The 15,993-nt window shown below is 40.7% G+C and overlaps 1 protein-coding gene across 2 annotated transcripts in view; it reads left to right on the top strand.

Moving 5' to 3' along the window:
• MCM3 (minichromosome maintenance complex component 3) overlaps positions 1-15,993 on the top strand; it is a 46,469-nt gene that overhangs the window by 14,764 nt on the left and 15,712 nt on the right. For both annotated transcript variants that reach the window (XM_043999664.1, XM_043999665.1), the window contains 5 exons: positions 1,466-1,597; positions 2,416-2,624; positions 6,194-6,368; positions 7,190-7,316; positions 12,221-12,371. In XM_043999664.1, coding sequence (XP_043855599.1) covers positions 1,466-1,597; positions 2,416-2,624; positions 6,194-6,368; positions 7,190-7,316; positions 12,221-12,371 — 794 coding nt within the window. The remainder of the gene's footprint in view (positions 1-1,465; positions 1,598-2,415; positions 2,625-6,193; positions 6,369-7,189; positions 7,317-12,220; positions 12,372-15,993) is intronic.

The raw sequence follows: 15,993 nt of genomic DNA, 5'->3' as shown, positions 1-15,993 counted from the left end.
CTCCTTACAAATATTTTCTCATTTGATCCTGACGACAACCTTAGGAGGGAGATGCTCTTATTATCTCCATTTTACAGATGAGGAAAACTGAGGCAGATAGAAGCAAAGTGACTCAGCCAGAATCATAAAGCTAGTAAAGTGTCTGAGGCCAGATTTGAACTTGGGTCTCCCTGATTCCAGTTTCAGTTCTTTATCCATTGTGCCACTTAGTTGCCTCTTAACTTGGTTTGTAGCACAGGATGGCTTCAAACCCTGAATCCTAATGCAGTACTCTGTCAAGACAGCCATTGTATTTTAGAACTGATGCATCTCCATCATCCTGGCCCCTAAAAGAAAAGAGGAAAAATGTGAAAAGGCAAAAACAGTCAAGTCTTGGCCATGGGTATGGTACAGTGTGTGCGCACTTCCCTTTTGTTGGGGATCTGTTGAATTATATCATCTGAACGGTAAGGTTCTCAAGAAGCAACATAGTATAGGGCATAGAGGACTGGATTAGGGAGTCAGGAAGACTCTGCTTCAAACTCCATCTCTAATAGTAAACTAGGTTATTTAACATCTCAGCTAGTTTATACACGGGGTTGTTGTAAAGCACAAATGAGACTATACAAACAGTAATAGGATATATGATATAATATAATATATGATTTAGTATATAACATAATATAACAATATATAATATATAATAGGTAAATAAAGGGGGTAAGGGAGGGGAAAAGGGATGGTGATAGAGTTGTCTCTGGGGCTATCTGTCCTCTGTGGTAGTCTTTGGGCCTTTGCTGAGTTGGGGTAACAATTTAGACTGGCTGAGCTCAAACCTGGGCTTACTTAGCTCTCAGCCCTTTCTTGGGTTTCTCTGCAATTCCAAAAAACTTGACTTTAATTAATAGACTTCCCCCCCCTCCCAAAAAAGAAAATAATTAATAGACCCATCCTGGGCTATGAGATCAGAAGGAACACCTGAAACAATGAGGCTGTCACATGGGGATCTTTGCCAGTGTGGGCCCCTGTGATTCATTGAGTGTAATAACTGAGCAATAAAATCGAGAGTGCAGGGTGAGCAGTATTAGTGACAGGAAGAGCAGACAGCTAGCCCATTGAGTCCAGCCTCTTCATTTTGCAGATGAGAAAATTGAAGCACAGAGAAGTTAATGATGACTTGTCTAGGGTCACAAAACTACTAAGGTTCTGAGGTAGACTGTGAACCCAGGTCTTTATGGCTCTTAGACCAATGTTCTATCCACCTGTGCCACCGTGATGGGAATTACAGGGTTATGGTTCAACTCTAGCTTCTACCTACCTATAGGACTGTAATGAGAATCAGTGAGATTCAGTCTGGTCGGCCCTGAGAGAGGTCCTACCAGCATATAAAATGATGACATGTTGATGACTATTGAAGGGTAGTGGGTATTTACCGGTATTTAACAGTTGTCCCTGGAATTCACCACTGGCCCCATTCTTATTTCAGGAGACCCATCCGTCGCCAAATCTCAGCTTCTGCGTTATGTGCTCTGCACAGCTCCCCGGGCAATCCCCACCACTGGCCGGGGTTCTTCTGGGGTTGGTCTGACAGCTGCTGTCACCACAGACCAAGAGACAGGTAAGACTCGGGCAGAGTCCTTAGCAGACATGCACCAAAAAATGGGGAGCAGGGTAGGAGCTTGAGGGGGAAGTGTGGATTGATCTTATTTAAGCAGAAAGTTTATGTGGGGAGAGTACTAGGAGAGAAGGTCGAGCAGGTAGTTTTGGATCCCATCATGGTAGACCAAGTCTTGTGATTGATCAGTTAAAATCAATGAATTAGTTTTACCTTCGGAATGGAATATTTGCTGGCCCAGGACTAATCTTGGAAAAAGATTTTGAGGAGTGTTTGGAAGAAGCTTGTCAGACAAAGCATATGCTTAGAAAATTGAAGAAGACAATATCGGAGGAGCAGATTTAAAGACTAACAAAGCAAGAGGAGTGAGAGAAGAGAACAGGTTTGGGATTTGGACTGGACCTGTGATTTCATTAATATACTCATAAGAAAAAGATAGCTTTTTTTCCCCTTACACACACATGCATACACACCCACCCCCACCCCTATTTTTTTCTGATTTAGAGAAAATACCCTTAGATCACTGACATTGGTGATGGAGGAATGAAAATCTCAGGAAGTCAACAGTGTGGACGTCATTTCCAAGTAGGAGAAGGAGAGTAGTGTTAAGATAGCAAGGAAGGGCTAGACATTTGGTGGGAAACCCTTTAATCATTGGAGAAGATTTCCTTGCTTAGTTGCTTCCTAAACAGTTTGGTGGTAAGTGCGTAGTAGATTCTAAGGAAGGCCAGATTTTTTTCCCCCTTTTTTTCTTGTTGTTACTTTCTCCCATGACCTAAAGCTTGGTGCTTACTTTTTTGTTCTGTTTTTCCATTGTCCAGGGGAACGCCGCCTGGAAGCAGGGGCCATGGTGCTGGCTGACCGAGGGGTTGTCTGCATTGATGAGTTTGACAAGATGTCTGACATTGACCGTACAGCTATCCATGAAGTGATGGAGCAGGGCAGGGTCACAATCTCCAAGGCTGGCATCCACGCTCGCCTGAATGCCCGCTGCAGTGTGCTGGCAGCAGCGAACCCCGTCTATGGCAGGGTGAGTGTGAAGGTCTTAGGTCATCTTAGGTTAGAAGGAAGGAAAAAAATATTGATGAAGGGTCTATGATGCGCCAGGCACGTTGCAAGTGCTATCTCATTTGTTCTTCACAATTACTCTGGAAGGTAGGTGCTATTATTATACCCATTTCACAGTTGAGGAAACTGAGGCAGATACAGCTTAAGTGACTTGCCCCTGCATCACACAGCTAGTAAGTGCCTAAGGCTGGATTTGAATGGAGGTCTTTCTAATTCTAGGCCCACTGTGCCACCTAGTTACCTCAAAGTAGAGCAATGAGTTTCTTAGTCATCAATCAGCATGTGTTTATTAAGTGCTTCCCATGTGCCAGGTCAGAGGGACATGAGCCATGAATGAATAATCCCTTCTTGCAAAGAGCTTACATTCTAATTAGGTTTGGATAGCTACTCTACAGAGTAGCTCCTTGCTGGGGGTGGGGGGACCTTGGAGGCTCAATATGTGAAATTATTATTTGTCATAAGCCCTAGTAAATTGTGATGTTTAAAATCTGTGGTGACTAAAAATCTAATGTGTGGTCGCCTTAAATTAGAAGCATATAGTACTAGTCTTTAGGCATTAAGCATTTATTAAAGTATACTAGGGGTTAGTAAAGAGAACACCACCAGCTAGTCCCAGCTGCCTACTGCAAGCTCCAACCGGAAAAAAAAGATTCCCCCATCTCCTAGATCAGAAGCTCCCTGTGGGACCAAAAGAGGGGGTGGTCCCCATACACAGCTCCAAGCTAATTGGATGGTAGCATTGATTGACATGACTTACAGGTGGTTCTCTGAATAGATGTAACTTCCGGATGCTAGTCACATGCTTTCTTCTCATGGGGGCCTTGCTCTGGTTCTCACAATGCCTTTCTCAACAGTGGGGTGGCACCCTGATTCCCACAAAATTCTTTGTCTCCTTTCTGTTATTTTTAGTTTACATCTTAAACAGGAATGTGTGTTTATCAGCACATTCTGGAAAAATGACAATGGCAAGTCACACACACATAAAAGAATTTTATATATATAAGAATTTTATGTATAAAAAAGAATTTTTATATATAAGAACTTTATATATAAAATAAGCTTTCATGTATGGATATATCTATATTAATATTCATAAGGATGAAAAGTAGTAGGGATTGGGACTTTCTGTGATTCAATAATTTTATTTTTGAATAGACCTGTGATTTTGTTGGTGTGGGAAACTTCAGGTATGGAAACTCTCTCCAACAGTGAAGATCAGCCACTGCTCTGTAAAATACAGTGTTAGAGCATTGCCTGAAGCTCTGAGACCTTAAGTGATTTGCCCAGAGACACACACCCACCATGTGCTAGAGTCAAATCTTGAACCTAAGTCTTAGTGACTCTAACCAGGCCAGAAATATGGCAGAATGGGTTGGGGACCCTACACCTAAAGAAATATTTTATCTGATTTCTAAGATCTACCATTTTGATGTGTAACAATAAATGAGAGTTCATATTTATAAAACTTTGGAAGGTTTACTACAGTCCTTCACATTAACCCTAGGAGATAGGTAGTAGTAATAGCATTACCTCTATTTTATTCAGGAGTAAACTGAAGCTTAGAGGTTAAGGGACTTTTCCAAGGTCACATGGCTAAGTATCAGAGTCAAGACTGGAACTCGGGTCTTTTTATTTGATCACTAGTGTTATTTCCACTACTGGTGGCTGCCATCTTGGCAGTCCTTTCTTCAGTCAATCAGTCAGTCAATATATAATGATTAAATGTCTATTATGTGCCGGGTACTTTTTCTAAATGCTAAGGATACAAAAAGAAGGAAAGTTTCTGCCCTCAAGGAACTTACAATCTAATGGATTCTTGTTATCATTCATATCAGTACCTGTAGTGCCAACCTCACAGGGTCGTGATAATGATACGAGATGATGTCTATTTTTTTTAAAAATCCTTTGTAGGGGCAGCTAGGTGGTGCAGTAGATAGAGCACTGGCCCTGGATTCAGGAGTACCTGAGTTCAAATCCGGCCTCAGACACTTGACACTTACTAGGTGTGTGACCCTGGGCAAGTCACTTAACCCCAATTGCCTCACCAAAAAAAAAAACCCTTTGTAAACCTTAATGACTTTGCTTTATCAACATCATATTCATCATCATCACCACCACTAGTGCCACCACCACCACCTAGTATACATTAAGTTTGACCATTTAAATAAATTTAGTTGAAATTTTATTCACTGATTTGTTATTCCAGTATCATGAAGGACTCCAAAATTTCCAAGGGCTTTTGATTTCCAAGATGCTTAATCCGGCCCAATTCTTAACTTTTTCTTATATTGATGACAATTGAATAGACTTATTTTGCCTTGGCAAAATAAGCAGATGAAAGTGAAGCTTGGGAGAGGAGCCAGCCTCCAGGCCCTGCTTAGTTTGGCTGGGCCACTGGCCCAGCCATCTTTAGTTTATAGGTTGAGGGAGTGGGATGAACATTTTGACAAAGTAAGCATAGTTGTTAGCATGTTGTGTCTCTCATTAGATTGCATGCTTCTTAAAGCAGAGGGCAGGGGCTCTTTCTTTGTTTCCCAGTGCTTAGCACACTGCCTAATACATTTTATTCAGTTACTCAGTCAGGTCTGAGTCTTCATGACCTCAATACTGTCCATGGAGTTTTCTTGACAGTGGTTTGCCATTACCTTCTCCAGTGGATTAAGGAAAACAGAGGTTAAGTGACTCATCTATGGTCACATAGCCAATAAGTGTCTGAGGTTGGATTTGAACTCAGGTCTTCCTGATTCCAGGCCCAGAGCCCTTATCCACTGAACCACCTAGCTGCCTCCAGCCTAGCACATAGTAACCACTTAATAAATGCTTATAAAATTTCTCTCCCCTGTTTTTATCTTAAACCATCCTCCTCCTACCTCCATACCCCCACATTCCCCCTACAAAGTAAGAATCACTAAGATAACCCATTGTGGAGTGAGTGAATGAATGGATGAAAAATCATTTAGTCAGCCTTTCTCATGTGCCAGGGGATATAAATACAAAAAAATCCCTGCCATCAGGAAGCTTATGTTATATAATATAATTATATTACAATACATTATATTATATTTCTAAATTATATTATAACATATATTAATGTAATATTTTATGTATTATAATTGGAGAAGATGGGGGACGGTTAGGTGGCGCAGTGGATAAAGCACTGGCCCTGGATTCAGGAGTACCTGGGTTCAAATCCAGTCTCAGACAGTTGACACTTACTAGCTGTGTGACCCTGGGCAAGTCACTTAACCCCCATTGCCCCCCCCCACACAAAAAAATAATAATAATAATTGGAGAAGACAACACATAGAGGAGTGGTGAGGATATCTGAGCCTCTTCCCCTGAGAGAACATAGTAGAGTATAAAATAAGCTGAATCTGAAGTCAGAGAATCTGGGGTGAAAGCCTTGTCTGCCACTCAGTAACTATGTGAACTTGGACAAGTCCCTGAAGATCTGGGTTTCTATCTTCACTTCTGAGATCCCTTCTAGCTTCTATTCTGTGACCCTCTGCTTCTCCCATTTTTCTTTCCCAGTATGATCAGTATAAGACACCCATGGAGAACATCGGTCTGCAGGATTCTTTACTGTCTCGATTTGACTTGCTTTTCATCATGTTGGATCAGATGGATCCTGAGCAAGACCGAGAGATCTCAGACCACGTCCTCAGGATGCATCGATACCGGGCAGCTGGGGAGCAGGATGGTGACGGTGAGTGAGGACCCCATCTTCTGTCCTGTGAGGGAGACCAGGAACTGTCAGTGAGTGGCTTTGGCTTTGAATTGAAAGGAAGGATAGCTACCTTCCCACCCCAAAACCATGTGAATGATCTTTCCTGGCTAAGATCCTGTGGATGCCTTGGGGTCTACCAGTCACTTTACCCTTTCTAACTGAAATTGTAGGTTACTTTGATGGATCTCACATAGATTTGTTTTTTGGGGGGGGGGGGCATTGTTTTTTTGTTTTTTTGCAGGGCAATGAGAGATAAGTGACTTGCCCAGGGTCACACAGCTAGTAAGTGTCAAGTGTCTGAGGCTGGACTTGAACTCAGGTCCTCTTGAATCCAGGGCCGGTGCTTTATCCACTGCACCACCTAGCTGCTAGGTCCTCGTATCCTTTTGTGGCACCAAAAACATCCTTTCCATCCATATCCTCATATTATGTTGCTGCCACCAATATGACATATGATGAGAGTGCCTAAGTCTTCCCACGTTGTGTGTTTTTTCAAAACTGTTGTTACTGTATAAATCTTTCTCCTGGTTCTGTTTACTTTACTGCATCAATTCATGCACATCTTCCATAATTTATTCAGCCATTCCCCAGTAGATGGGCACCTCCGTTGTTTTCCGTTCTTTGTTACAACAGAAAAAAATAAATGCTGCTATCCGTAATTTTGTACATAAGGATCTTTGACTTTTTTTTTCCCCACTTAGATTGGGATCACTGGGTCAAAGGGCATGCACAGTTTAGTGACTTTGTGGACACAGTTTCCAAATTGTTGCGCTCATTTTCTGATTTCCTGGGTTTTCTAGCCATGCCTTTGGGTAGTGCTGTGGATATCCTTGCAACTGATGATCCCAACTTTGTTCTGGAGGATCGACAGGAGACACCAATTTATGAGAAACACGACAACCTACTGCATGGGACCAAGAAGAAAAAGTGAGCACTATTTTTAATCTTTGCTCCCTCTGTTAATAATAATAAACAATAATAGCTAGCATTTATATAGTGGCACCTATGTGCTGGGCTTAGCATTTTACAAATACCTCATTTGATCCTCACAACAAACCTGGGAAGTAGGTATTATCCTTAATCTATGTAGGAGGAACCTGAGGCAAACAGATTAAGTGACTTGTGCACTGTCACACAGGTCATAAGTTATCTGAGACTGGATTTACACTCAGGTGTTCTTGACTTTGGATCCAACTCTATTCACTGTGTCACTTCACTGCCTTATATTTCAGTTGTGTCCTCTGAGATAGAGATGTTTGCACTGTTATTAGGGGACCAGCATGGCACTACTGACATCACTGGGTTAGGGCATCATTTGTATGAGGCTGGGGTCAGAGGCCAATTCGATTTCCTGGTTTTTGGAAAAGGCTACAGATTATACTCTTTCTCCTGATCAGTTTCTCGGAGATAAGTGCCTTTGGTCAAAAAAGGAATTGGGAAAAAGTATAGGTGAGGCCATCCTACTGAAAATATAACTTCAGAGTGTGCGGCTTCTTGATGGCGAGTCAGTAGTATTATCTTCTTCTGTTGGAGGATAGAAACTCACAGAATCCAAGACTGGAAGCGACTTCAAAGTCCAGTTGCTCAACTCATATCTGAACAAGAATTTCTAGCATATGATCCTCTAGTCCAGGTAGCACAGTGGATAGAGTGTTTGACCTACAGTCAGGAAGACCTGAGTTCAAATCTAGCCTCAGACACATAACTAGCTTTATGACACTTCTCTGTCTGCCTCAGTTCCTTTATCTGTAAAATGTGGATAATAATAGAACCTACCCCTCCAGGGTTTTTGTGAGGATCTAGTGAGATGATAGCTGTAAAGGGCTTTGCCAGCCTGAAAAGTGCTATGTAAACCTTAGCTATTATTATTGTTATCATGAACCTAGGGTTCATGAACTTGTTTTAAAAAATTAATAATGGGGGAGCAGCTAGGTGGCACAGTGAATAAAGCACCAGCCCTGGATTCAGGAGGATCTGAGTTCAAATTTGGCCTTAGACACTTGACACTTACTAGCTGTGTGACCCTTGGCAAGTCACTTAACCCTCATTGCCCTGCCCCCCCCAAAATGAATAATGGTATTTCAATATTATTTATTTCCTTTGTAATTCTATATATTATATTTTATGCATTTAAAAATGTTACTTTAAGAAGGAGTCCATAGACTTCACCAGATTATCAGGGGGTGATACACACATAAAAAAAATCTTATGAACGTTAAAATACTGAAAGGTTCTAGGGGCAGGTAGGTGGCTCAGTGCATAGAGCACTGGACCTGGAATCAGGAGGGACCAAATTAACTCTACTCTGCCTTTGTACCATGCACCCAGAGCTCCTTGTTTTGCTCTCTGGGGCCTAGCAGAACACATCTGACCCTCGTCTACATAATAGCTTATCCAATATTTAAAGAGATTTAAATTATATGTAAATATATGCAGTGCACTTAAATATACAATACACAGTATAATGTATAAGTAAATAGATAAGTGGATAATACATATATAAATATATTATAAAAATTAATATTTGAATTCTTCAGGCTAAACATCTCCAGGTCCTTTAGTTGATCCACATATGGCATCTTTAGTCCTTTCACCATCCTGGCCTTCCCCTAGTGGACATACCTCAGTTTGTCTATGTCTTTTCTAAAGTAAGGTGGTCAGAACTGAGCCTAATAACCCTGAGGTGGCTTGACCCGGTCAGAGTGTATCAAATCTTTTGTCTCCCTGATTCTAGACACTATGCCACCCTTAAATTAGCTTTCGGGCTATCAGGTCTCATAGTTGATCCATGAAGCTTTCAGTGGACTAAACCCTCAGATCTTTTTCATAGAACTTGATTTTATTTTATTAAATCCAGGTGTAAGGTTTAACCCGTGTTGTTTCTTCTGCCCCGTTAGCTAGGTTTATATTTATCCATATTAAACTTCATCTTTGATGCACCCTATCGTTCAAGCCCATTAGAGATAGATCTTTATGGATCCAGACTCTGCCATCTAAGGGTTAACTATCATTCTCAGTCCAAAGATCATTCTCCTGAGAAGAGAAAAGGAGCAAATTAAGATGGAGTGTTTTTGCCTTCTGACTCTTGTCCTTTATCTTCAACCCTTCACCCAGGGCCATTGCCCTTTCCCTCCTTGATTCTCTTTTTAGCTTAAAGCATATGAACTCTTTTGTTGTCCTTTACCTCTACTTTCAGCCTCAGCTCACTCTGGGCTTGAGGATCCAGACACTATTCTTACAGGACCATTCATCCATGACGATTTGTCTTTGTTTTTTCATCTCTGAAGTTTTCAATCTGAATTTGTCATTGAGTACAACATTAGTCTTTTCCTCATCTTAGGTCCCTTGTCTTCAGAATTTCATTCTTGAGGACTTCCCCTTTTATTTTTAGGTCTGAATTTTCCCTTCTGAATATTAGGCTAATATATTCATCTTTATAATTTTGTTAATTCAAAAACCTTGCAATTTCCTCACTTTTGCTCTCCCCCACATATAGGGGATATATACATATCTATATATCTATCTATATCTATATGTATTTTTTTGAAAGAGAGAGAGAGAGAGAGAGAGAACTTAGTATGGGCCAGACACTGTCCTAAGCACCTTATAATTATCTCATTTGATCTCACAACAAACCTTTGGGGCAGGTGCTATTATTCCCATGTTACAGATGGGAAAACTGAGGCAAACAGAGGTTAAGTGACTTATCCAGGGAGTAGAGAACTAACCTAAAAGCTAAAACTTGGGTTTAAGAACCCTGACATGTACTGTCTGGATGACTGTGGGTAAGCCATAGTACCCCAAAACACTTCTTTTAAGATGATAAGTTTCAGAGAGGGTTTCCAAATGCATTGGGAGAAGTGGTTTCCTCTCCTGGGAGATCTCTCCACTAATGAAATCACTATCTGCCATCCTTATATCATATTTCCATGCCATATTTGTGGGGTATTTCCAAAGACATTCATCTAATTATTAATTCTCATTAATTAATAGTCTATTCTAATTATCATCTAGTAATCAATCTTATTAAATAATTCCTCTTTTGGTCTCTAATATATCCCAAACACAGTGTTGTATCTCTTTGCATTTTACCCAAGTTAATTCTCATCCAAATGCCATCTTATCTTGTTTTTCCCCTTAGGTTCCTGACCCAACACAGAAATGGTCAAGAACTCCTGCTCTGCAGGAAAAGCCTCATATTTGTATTGGTCTATATCAGTCATCTTTCTTCTTTCCATTCTCTTTTATGCCCTTCTACCCTCCTCCTTCTTGTTGTCACAGATGATCTCTCTCCTTTACCTCTTTGCTTTCTTTGATTTGTTCCTTGAATCCCTTCTCTTCTTTCAGGGAACACGTGTTCTCTCATAACCTGGAAAGTAAATAAGTATTCCTCTAGCCCTTCAACTTTATAACCTAGAGTAGAGACCAATATGGGTTGTATATTTACATGGATACTGTGTGGTCCTGGCAGGAACACAAACATGGCACATTCTCTTGGGGGCACATTAAAAGTCTTCTTACCCACCATACTTGTTTGAAACAAATTCTAGTCTTTTGCCTTGGCTTACTCTTGTGGTTACTATCTTCTGTGGCCAAACAGCTTTTTATGAGGTGTGAGACCTGATGTCCAGATATGACTGGCTGTAGAGGGAATGTTCTTTTAAGTGTTGAATTTATTGTGAATGGTCTATGGAAAACAAACGGCAAATATTTGAGGTCCATTGAGCATGGGGACCAGGAAAGCTGCGCTGTTCTAGGGTTACCTATGTTGAAGAACAGAGATAAATGCAGACCCTTGGGGCACTCCACTAGAGACCTCCTTTCAAGTGGAAATTGGTTCTTTGAATTCTGGTTTATCTGAACTTTCAAACTGATTTCAGGTCATTTGAGGGCTAAAGTGGACACCTCTAGGGGGTAGCTAGGTGGTGCAGTGGATAAAGCACCAGCCCTGGATTCAGGAGGACCTGAGTTCAAATCCGACCTCAGACACTTGACATGACACTTCGTAGCTGTGTGATCTTGGGCAAGTCACTTAACCCTCATTGCCCACCCCATCCCCCCCCCCCCAAAATAGACACCGCTAGATCATTTATAAATCAAAGTCTGGCTCAAAAGATGAAATGTAGTTCCCTTTGCTTTTCTAGTTCATATAAGTCCATTTGAGATAATAGAGGGTGCACAATGCTTTCCATACCTAGAGATCTGCCATCTTGAATCACTGTGATCCTGTCTAGTCAAATCCTATCTTTCTCCCTATGAGGATAGTGAGCCTTCCACTAAGGTACTTTTCTAAGGTAGTTGTGAGGAATAATAGATGCACATCTGAGGAATGCATTTATAGGCAAATCTTAGATTAAAGGTTCATTCTTTTTTTTTGTTTTGGTGAGACAATTGGGGTTAAGTGACTTGCCCAGGGTCATACAGCTAGTAAGTGTCAAGTGTCTGAGGCTGGATTTGAACTCCGGTTCTCCTGACTCCAGGGCCGGTGCTTTATGCACTGTGCCATCTAGCTGTCTCCTAAAGGTTCATTCTTAACCTTTTTTTTTTTTTGTCTCATGAACCCCCTTAGCAGTCTGGTGAAACCTATGGCCCTTTTCCCCAAATAATGTCATTAAATGCATAAAATACAGTACATAGAATGGCAAAGGAAACCAAAGGTTAGTAAAAATAAAGGTATAAGCATTTTCCCCCATCCAAGTTTACTAACCTCTCTGAAATCTATTCATGGAACCCCCCCCCCCTTTTAGGGTCCTTGGACCCCAGGTTAAGAATCTCTGACCTCTGTGAATAAGGGTGAGGTTTGTCTCACTGGTGTTTTTGTGGTGGACCAGGGAGAAGACAGTGAGTGCAGCATTCATGAAGAAGTACATTCATGTGGCCAAAATCATCAAACCTGTCCTGACGCAGGAGGCAGCCAGTCACATCGCTGATGAGTATTCACGCCTACGCAGCCAAGACAGCATGAGCTCTGATGTTGCCAGGGTGAGTGAGCCCACTTGGAGGAATGTGTATGTGTACTAGTAGGACTATGCTTTGGAGGGCTATGGGGTATGAATGGGTCAGGGATGATGCCCATAACTGAAATACTTTGATTCCCCTGGCATTTTCTTCCTGAAGATTTAAAGGACTTCATGTTTTAGGATAGATTGAATTCTGGTAGTATCTCAGAGTTGTTTTGATTTACATTTCTTTAATCAATCTATTTTTCTTTGTTTTAGGGTAATGGCATTTTGAGTCAGGCCCTTGGTCTACTTATACTAGTTTTTCATATCTAGTTGGTACCAAGGGGCATATTGTGATAGGCTAAGGGTAATCACCAAACATACTTTGCTTCTTTTAGGAATCTATTACATTCTAGCCAGAATCAATTATACATGTGAAATCATGCAAAACATTTCTATTTTAGCCACGTTGCCAAAAAAAAAGGACAAGAAAAAAAGTGAAAAAAATTATACTTCAGTTTGTACCAATTCTTTCTCTGGAGGTGGGTTGTGTTGGATCATTGTCTTGATCAGAGTAGTTAAATCTTTCATAGTTGATCATTGTTACAGTATTGCCGTTACTGTTTACAATATTCTCCTGGTTCTGCTCACTTTAGTTTGTATAAAATCAAAAATCTTTTTAAGTTTTTCCAAAACTAGCCCTCTCGTCATTTCTTACAGCACAATAGTATTCCATCATAATCATACCACAATTTGTTCAGGCATTCCCCAATTGATGGGAATCCCTTTGATTTCCACTTCTTAGCCACCAAAAAAAAGAGTGGCTATAGTTTTGTACAATAGGTCCTTTTCCTTTTTCTTTGATCTCTTTGGTATACAACTATAGTAGTGGTATTGTTGGGTCAATGTGTATATATACAGTTTGCTATGCCTTTGGGCATAGTTCAAAATTTTTCACCAGAATGGTTGGACTAATCCACCAATAGTTAATTACTGTCCTTATTTTCCACATCCTCTCTAACATTTCTCATTTTCCTTTTCTGACATGTTAACCCATCTGATAGGTATGAGGTGGTATGTCAGAGTTGTTTTGATTTACATTTCTTTAATCAATAGTGATTTAGAGTATTTTTTCATATGACTATAGATAGCTTTGATTTCTTCTGAAAACTGCCTGTTTATATCCTTTGACCATTTATCAGTTGGGGAATGGCTCTTATTTTTATAAATTTGATTTAGTTCCCTATGTATTTGAGAAATGAGGCCTTTATCAGAAACTTCTTGTAAAATTTCCTCCACCCTGGTTGCCTGGTTTTGTTCTAATTGGAGTAAATCTTGTAGTCCATCTTGCTCTACTCAGGCATTACACAACAGCTCTGAAGTTATCTAGCTTCTGCTTGAATATATGTAGTTATGAGAAGCTCACTACCTCACAAATTAACAACTACTACTACCACTTCTCCCCTCCTCCTCCTCCTCCCTCTCTTTCCTTCTTTCTCTCCTCCCTCCCTTCTTTTCTTCTTTCCTGGTCCATTTCATTGTTGGACAACTCTAATTGTTAGAAAATTCATCATTATTTTAACCCAGAGTCTTGCCTTCCTACAGTTTCTACTTATTCATTGGTCCTAGTTCTACTCCCTAAAGTAACTCGGTATGGGGATTAAAATTGTCCAGCCTACAATAAAAGAGACTGAGATAGAGCTTTGAGCCAGTGGCACTTTATCGAAGAATTTATGGTCCCCTCTAATGAAGTGTACCTTCCAGGGTCTGATATCAGATTTGATACCTGAACATTCTAAAGGGGCTGTACAAAGTACAGAATCCCATTGGTTGATAGATCTTGCTTCTTGGGCCAAAAAATGATGCATCAGCTAGAAATGGTATGTTAGCAGGGGGTGTCTTGGGTTGGGTGAAGCAGAAGGCATCTCCACCAATAAAGTGATCTTAAGATGGTCACCTGCTCATGTTGGACATGTGACAAGTAAAACTTTATGTGGTTGCCTTATTTCTGTCCTAAGTTTGGGGAAAATTAGCTGGGTTTTCTAATATATTTGTTACTTATAAATTAGAAGCTTTAGCACCAGCTTTGGGCATTAAGGATTTATTAAAGCATACTAAGTATTAGTAAAAAGACAACACCTGGCTCAGAAAGTTAAGAAAGCCTTTCTAGCCACCACCTCAGAGTCTCAGGCCAAAAAGAGGAAGTTCCTGTACCTGTGAGAATGGAAGCTATCCCTGGGTCTGGACCAGAAGTGGCCCCTACACACCACTCCAAGCTAATTGGCTAACATCACCCAAATCCTTTGGTTCACTGGACTTGAGAGTGGTCCATGAGCAGAACATGCCAAGATCAGAGAACCCACCCCCTGAGAGCCAGGCTATCAGGTAGGTGTGGTTTCAATCAATTCAACTTCAAGTGAGTCAATCAGCAAAGTCATTCTAATCAATCTTAATATGATCCTCTTGAACAGGGGGGGCCTCTAGGTATTCCAAAACCCATTTTCTCATAAACCCCACTATAATTCATTAAGAAACAGTTTCCTTAAATGAAGCAATAACATTACAAATACTTACAAAGAGTTCTATGATGACTAATAACGTGAAGGGGAATGAAAAGAGAGAAGAGAATTTGAATGACGCATTGACAAAAAAATCTAAAGGGGGCAGTCCCCTTTAGACAAAGAGGGGAATGGTCTAGAGCTACAAAAATAAGTTGGGGGACTTCCCATGTCGCTTATTCACTTTTGCCACAGTGGGCTTAGTCACTGTAACAAGGAAAAACAAGAGTGGAATGCCTCTAGTTAGATTCCTGTGATTAAGCGAGTGAACTTACAATCTGAAGCTTACAGCTCTGGGACCTAAAATATGGAACCTATAATCACTACCCCTATGGAATCATAGCAAACTTATTAATGCTGATTGGAATAGAGTGGAGGTTCAAATGAATTATTTCTCATGACAGAATAAGTTTATCTTTCTTTGACAGGACAGTCTTTCAAAGATTTGAAGATACAGCTAGCATATTTCTTCTCACCCCTCCCCCCCCAGCATTGTTAGTTCTTTCATTCCTCATATGGTCTGGTTTCTAGATCATTCGCCATCTTGGATGCTTTCCTTTGTGCTTGCTTCAGCTTGTTAATATCCCTCTTTAAAAAACTATGTCTAGGGCGGCTAGGTGGCGCAGTGGATAAAGCACTGGCCTTGGATTCAGGAGTACCTGAGTTCAAATCTGGCCTCAGACACTTGACACTTACTAGCTGTGTGACCCTGGGCAAGTCACTTAACCCCTATTGCCCCACGCAAAAAACAAAAACAACAACAACAACAAAATACTATGTCTAGGGGCAGCTAGATGGTGAAGTGGATAGAACACTGGCCCTGGAGTCAGGAGGACCTGAGTTCAAATCTGACCGTAGACACTTGATACTTACTAGCTGTGTGACCCCGGGCCAGTCACTTAACCCCAATTGCCTCACCAAAAAACCCCCCCAAAACTATGTCTAGAATTGAACATCATACACCAGATATAGTTTCACCAGAGTAGAACCTTCTATCACCTTTTTTGGGACTCTGTCTTTTTCTAGCCATACCATACTCATTCCTTGCCATATTAAAGTAGTATAGTAACTGGAAAACTGAGATAAACTTTTCTTCCTCTTTAT

The sequence above is a fragment of the Dromiciops gliroides genome, chromosome 4 (assembly GCF_019393635.1).
Source record: "Dromiciops gliroides isolate mDroGli1 chromosome 4, mDroGli1.pri, whole genome shotgun sequence".
NCBI classification, from domain to species: Eukaryota; Metazoa; Chordata; class Mammalia; order Microbiotheria; family Microbiotheriidae; genus Dromiciops; species Dromiciops gliroides.
The sequence above is the reverse complement of the archived record's forward strand: the minus strand, read 5'-3'. Positions and strand labels throughout refer to the sequence as shown.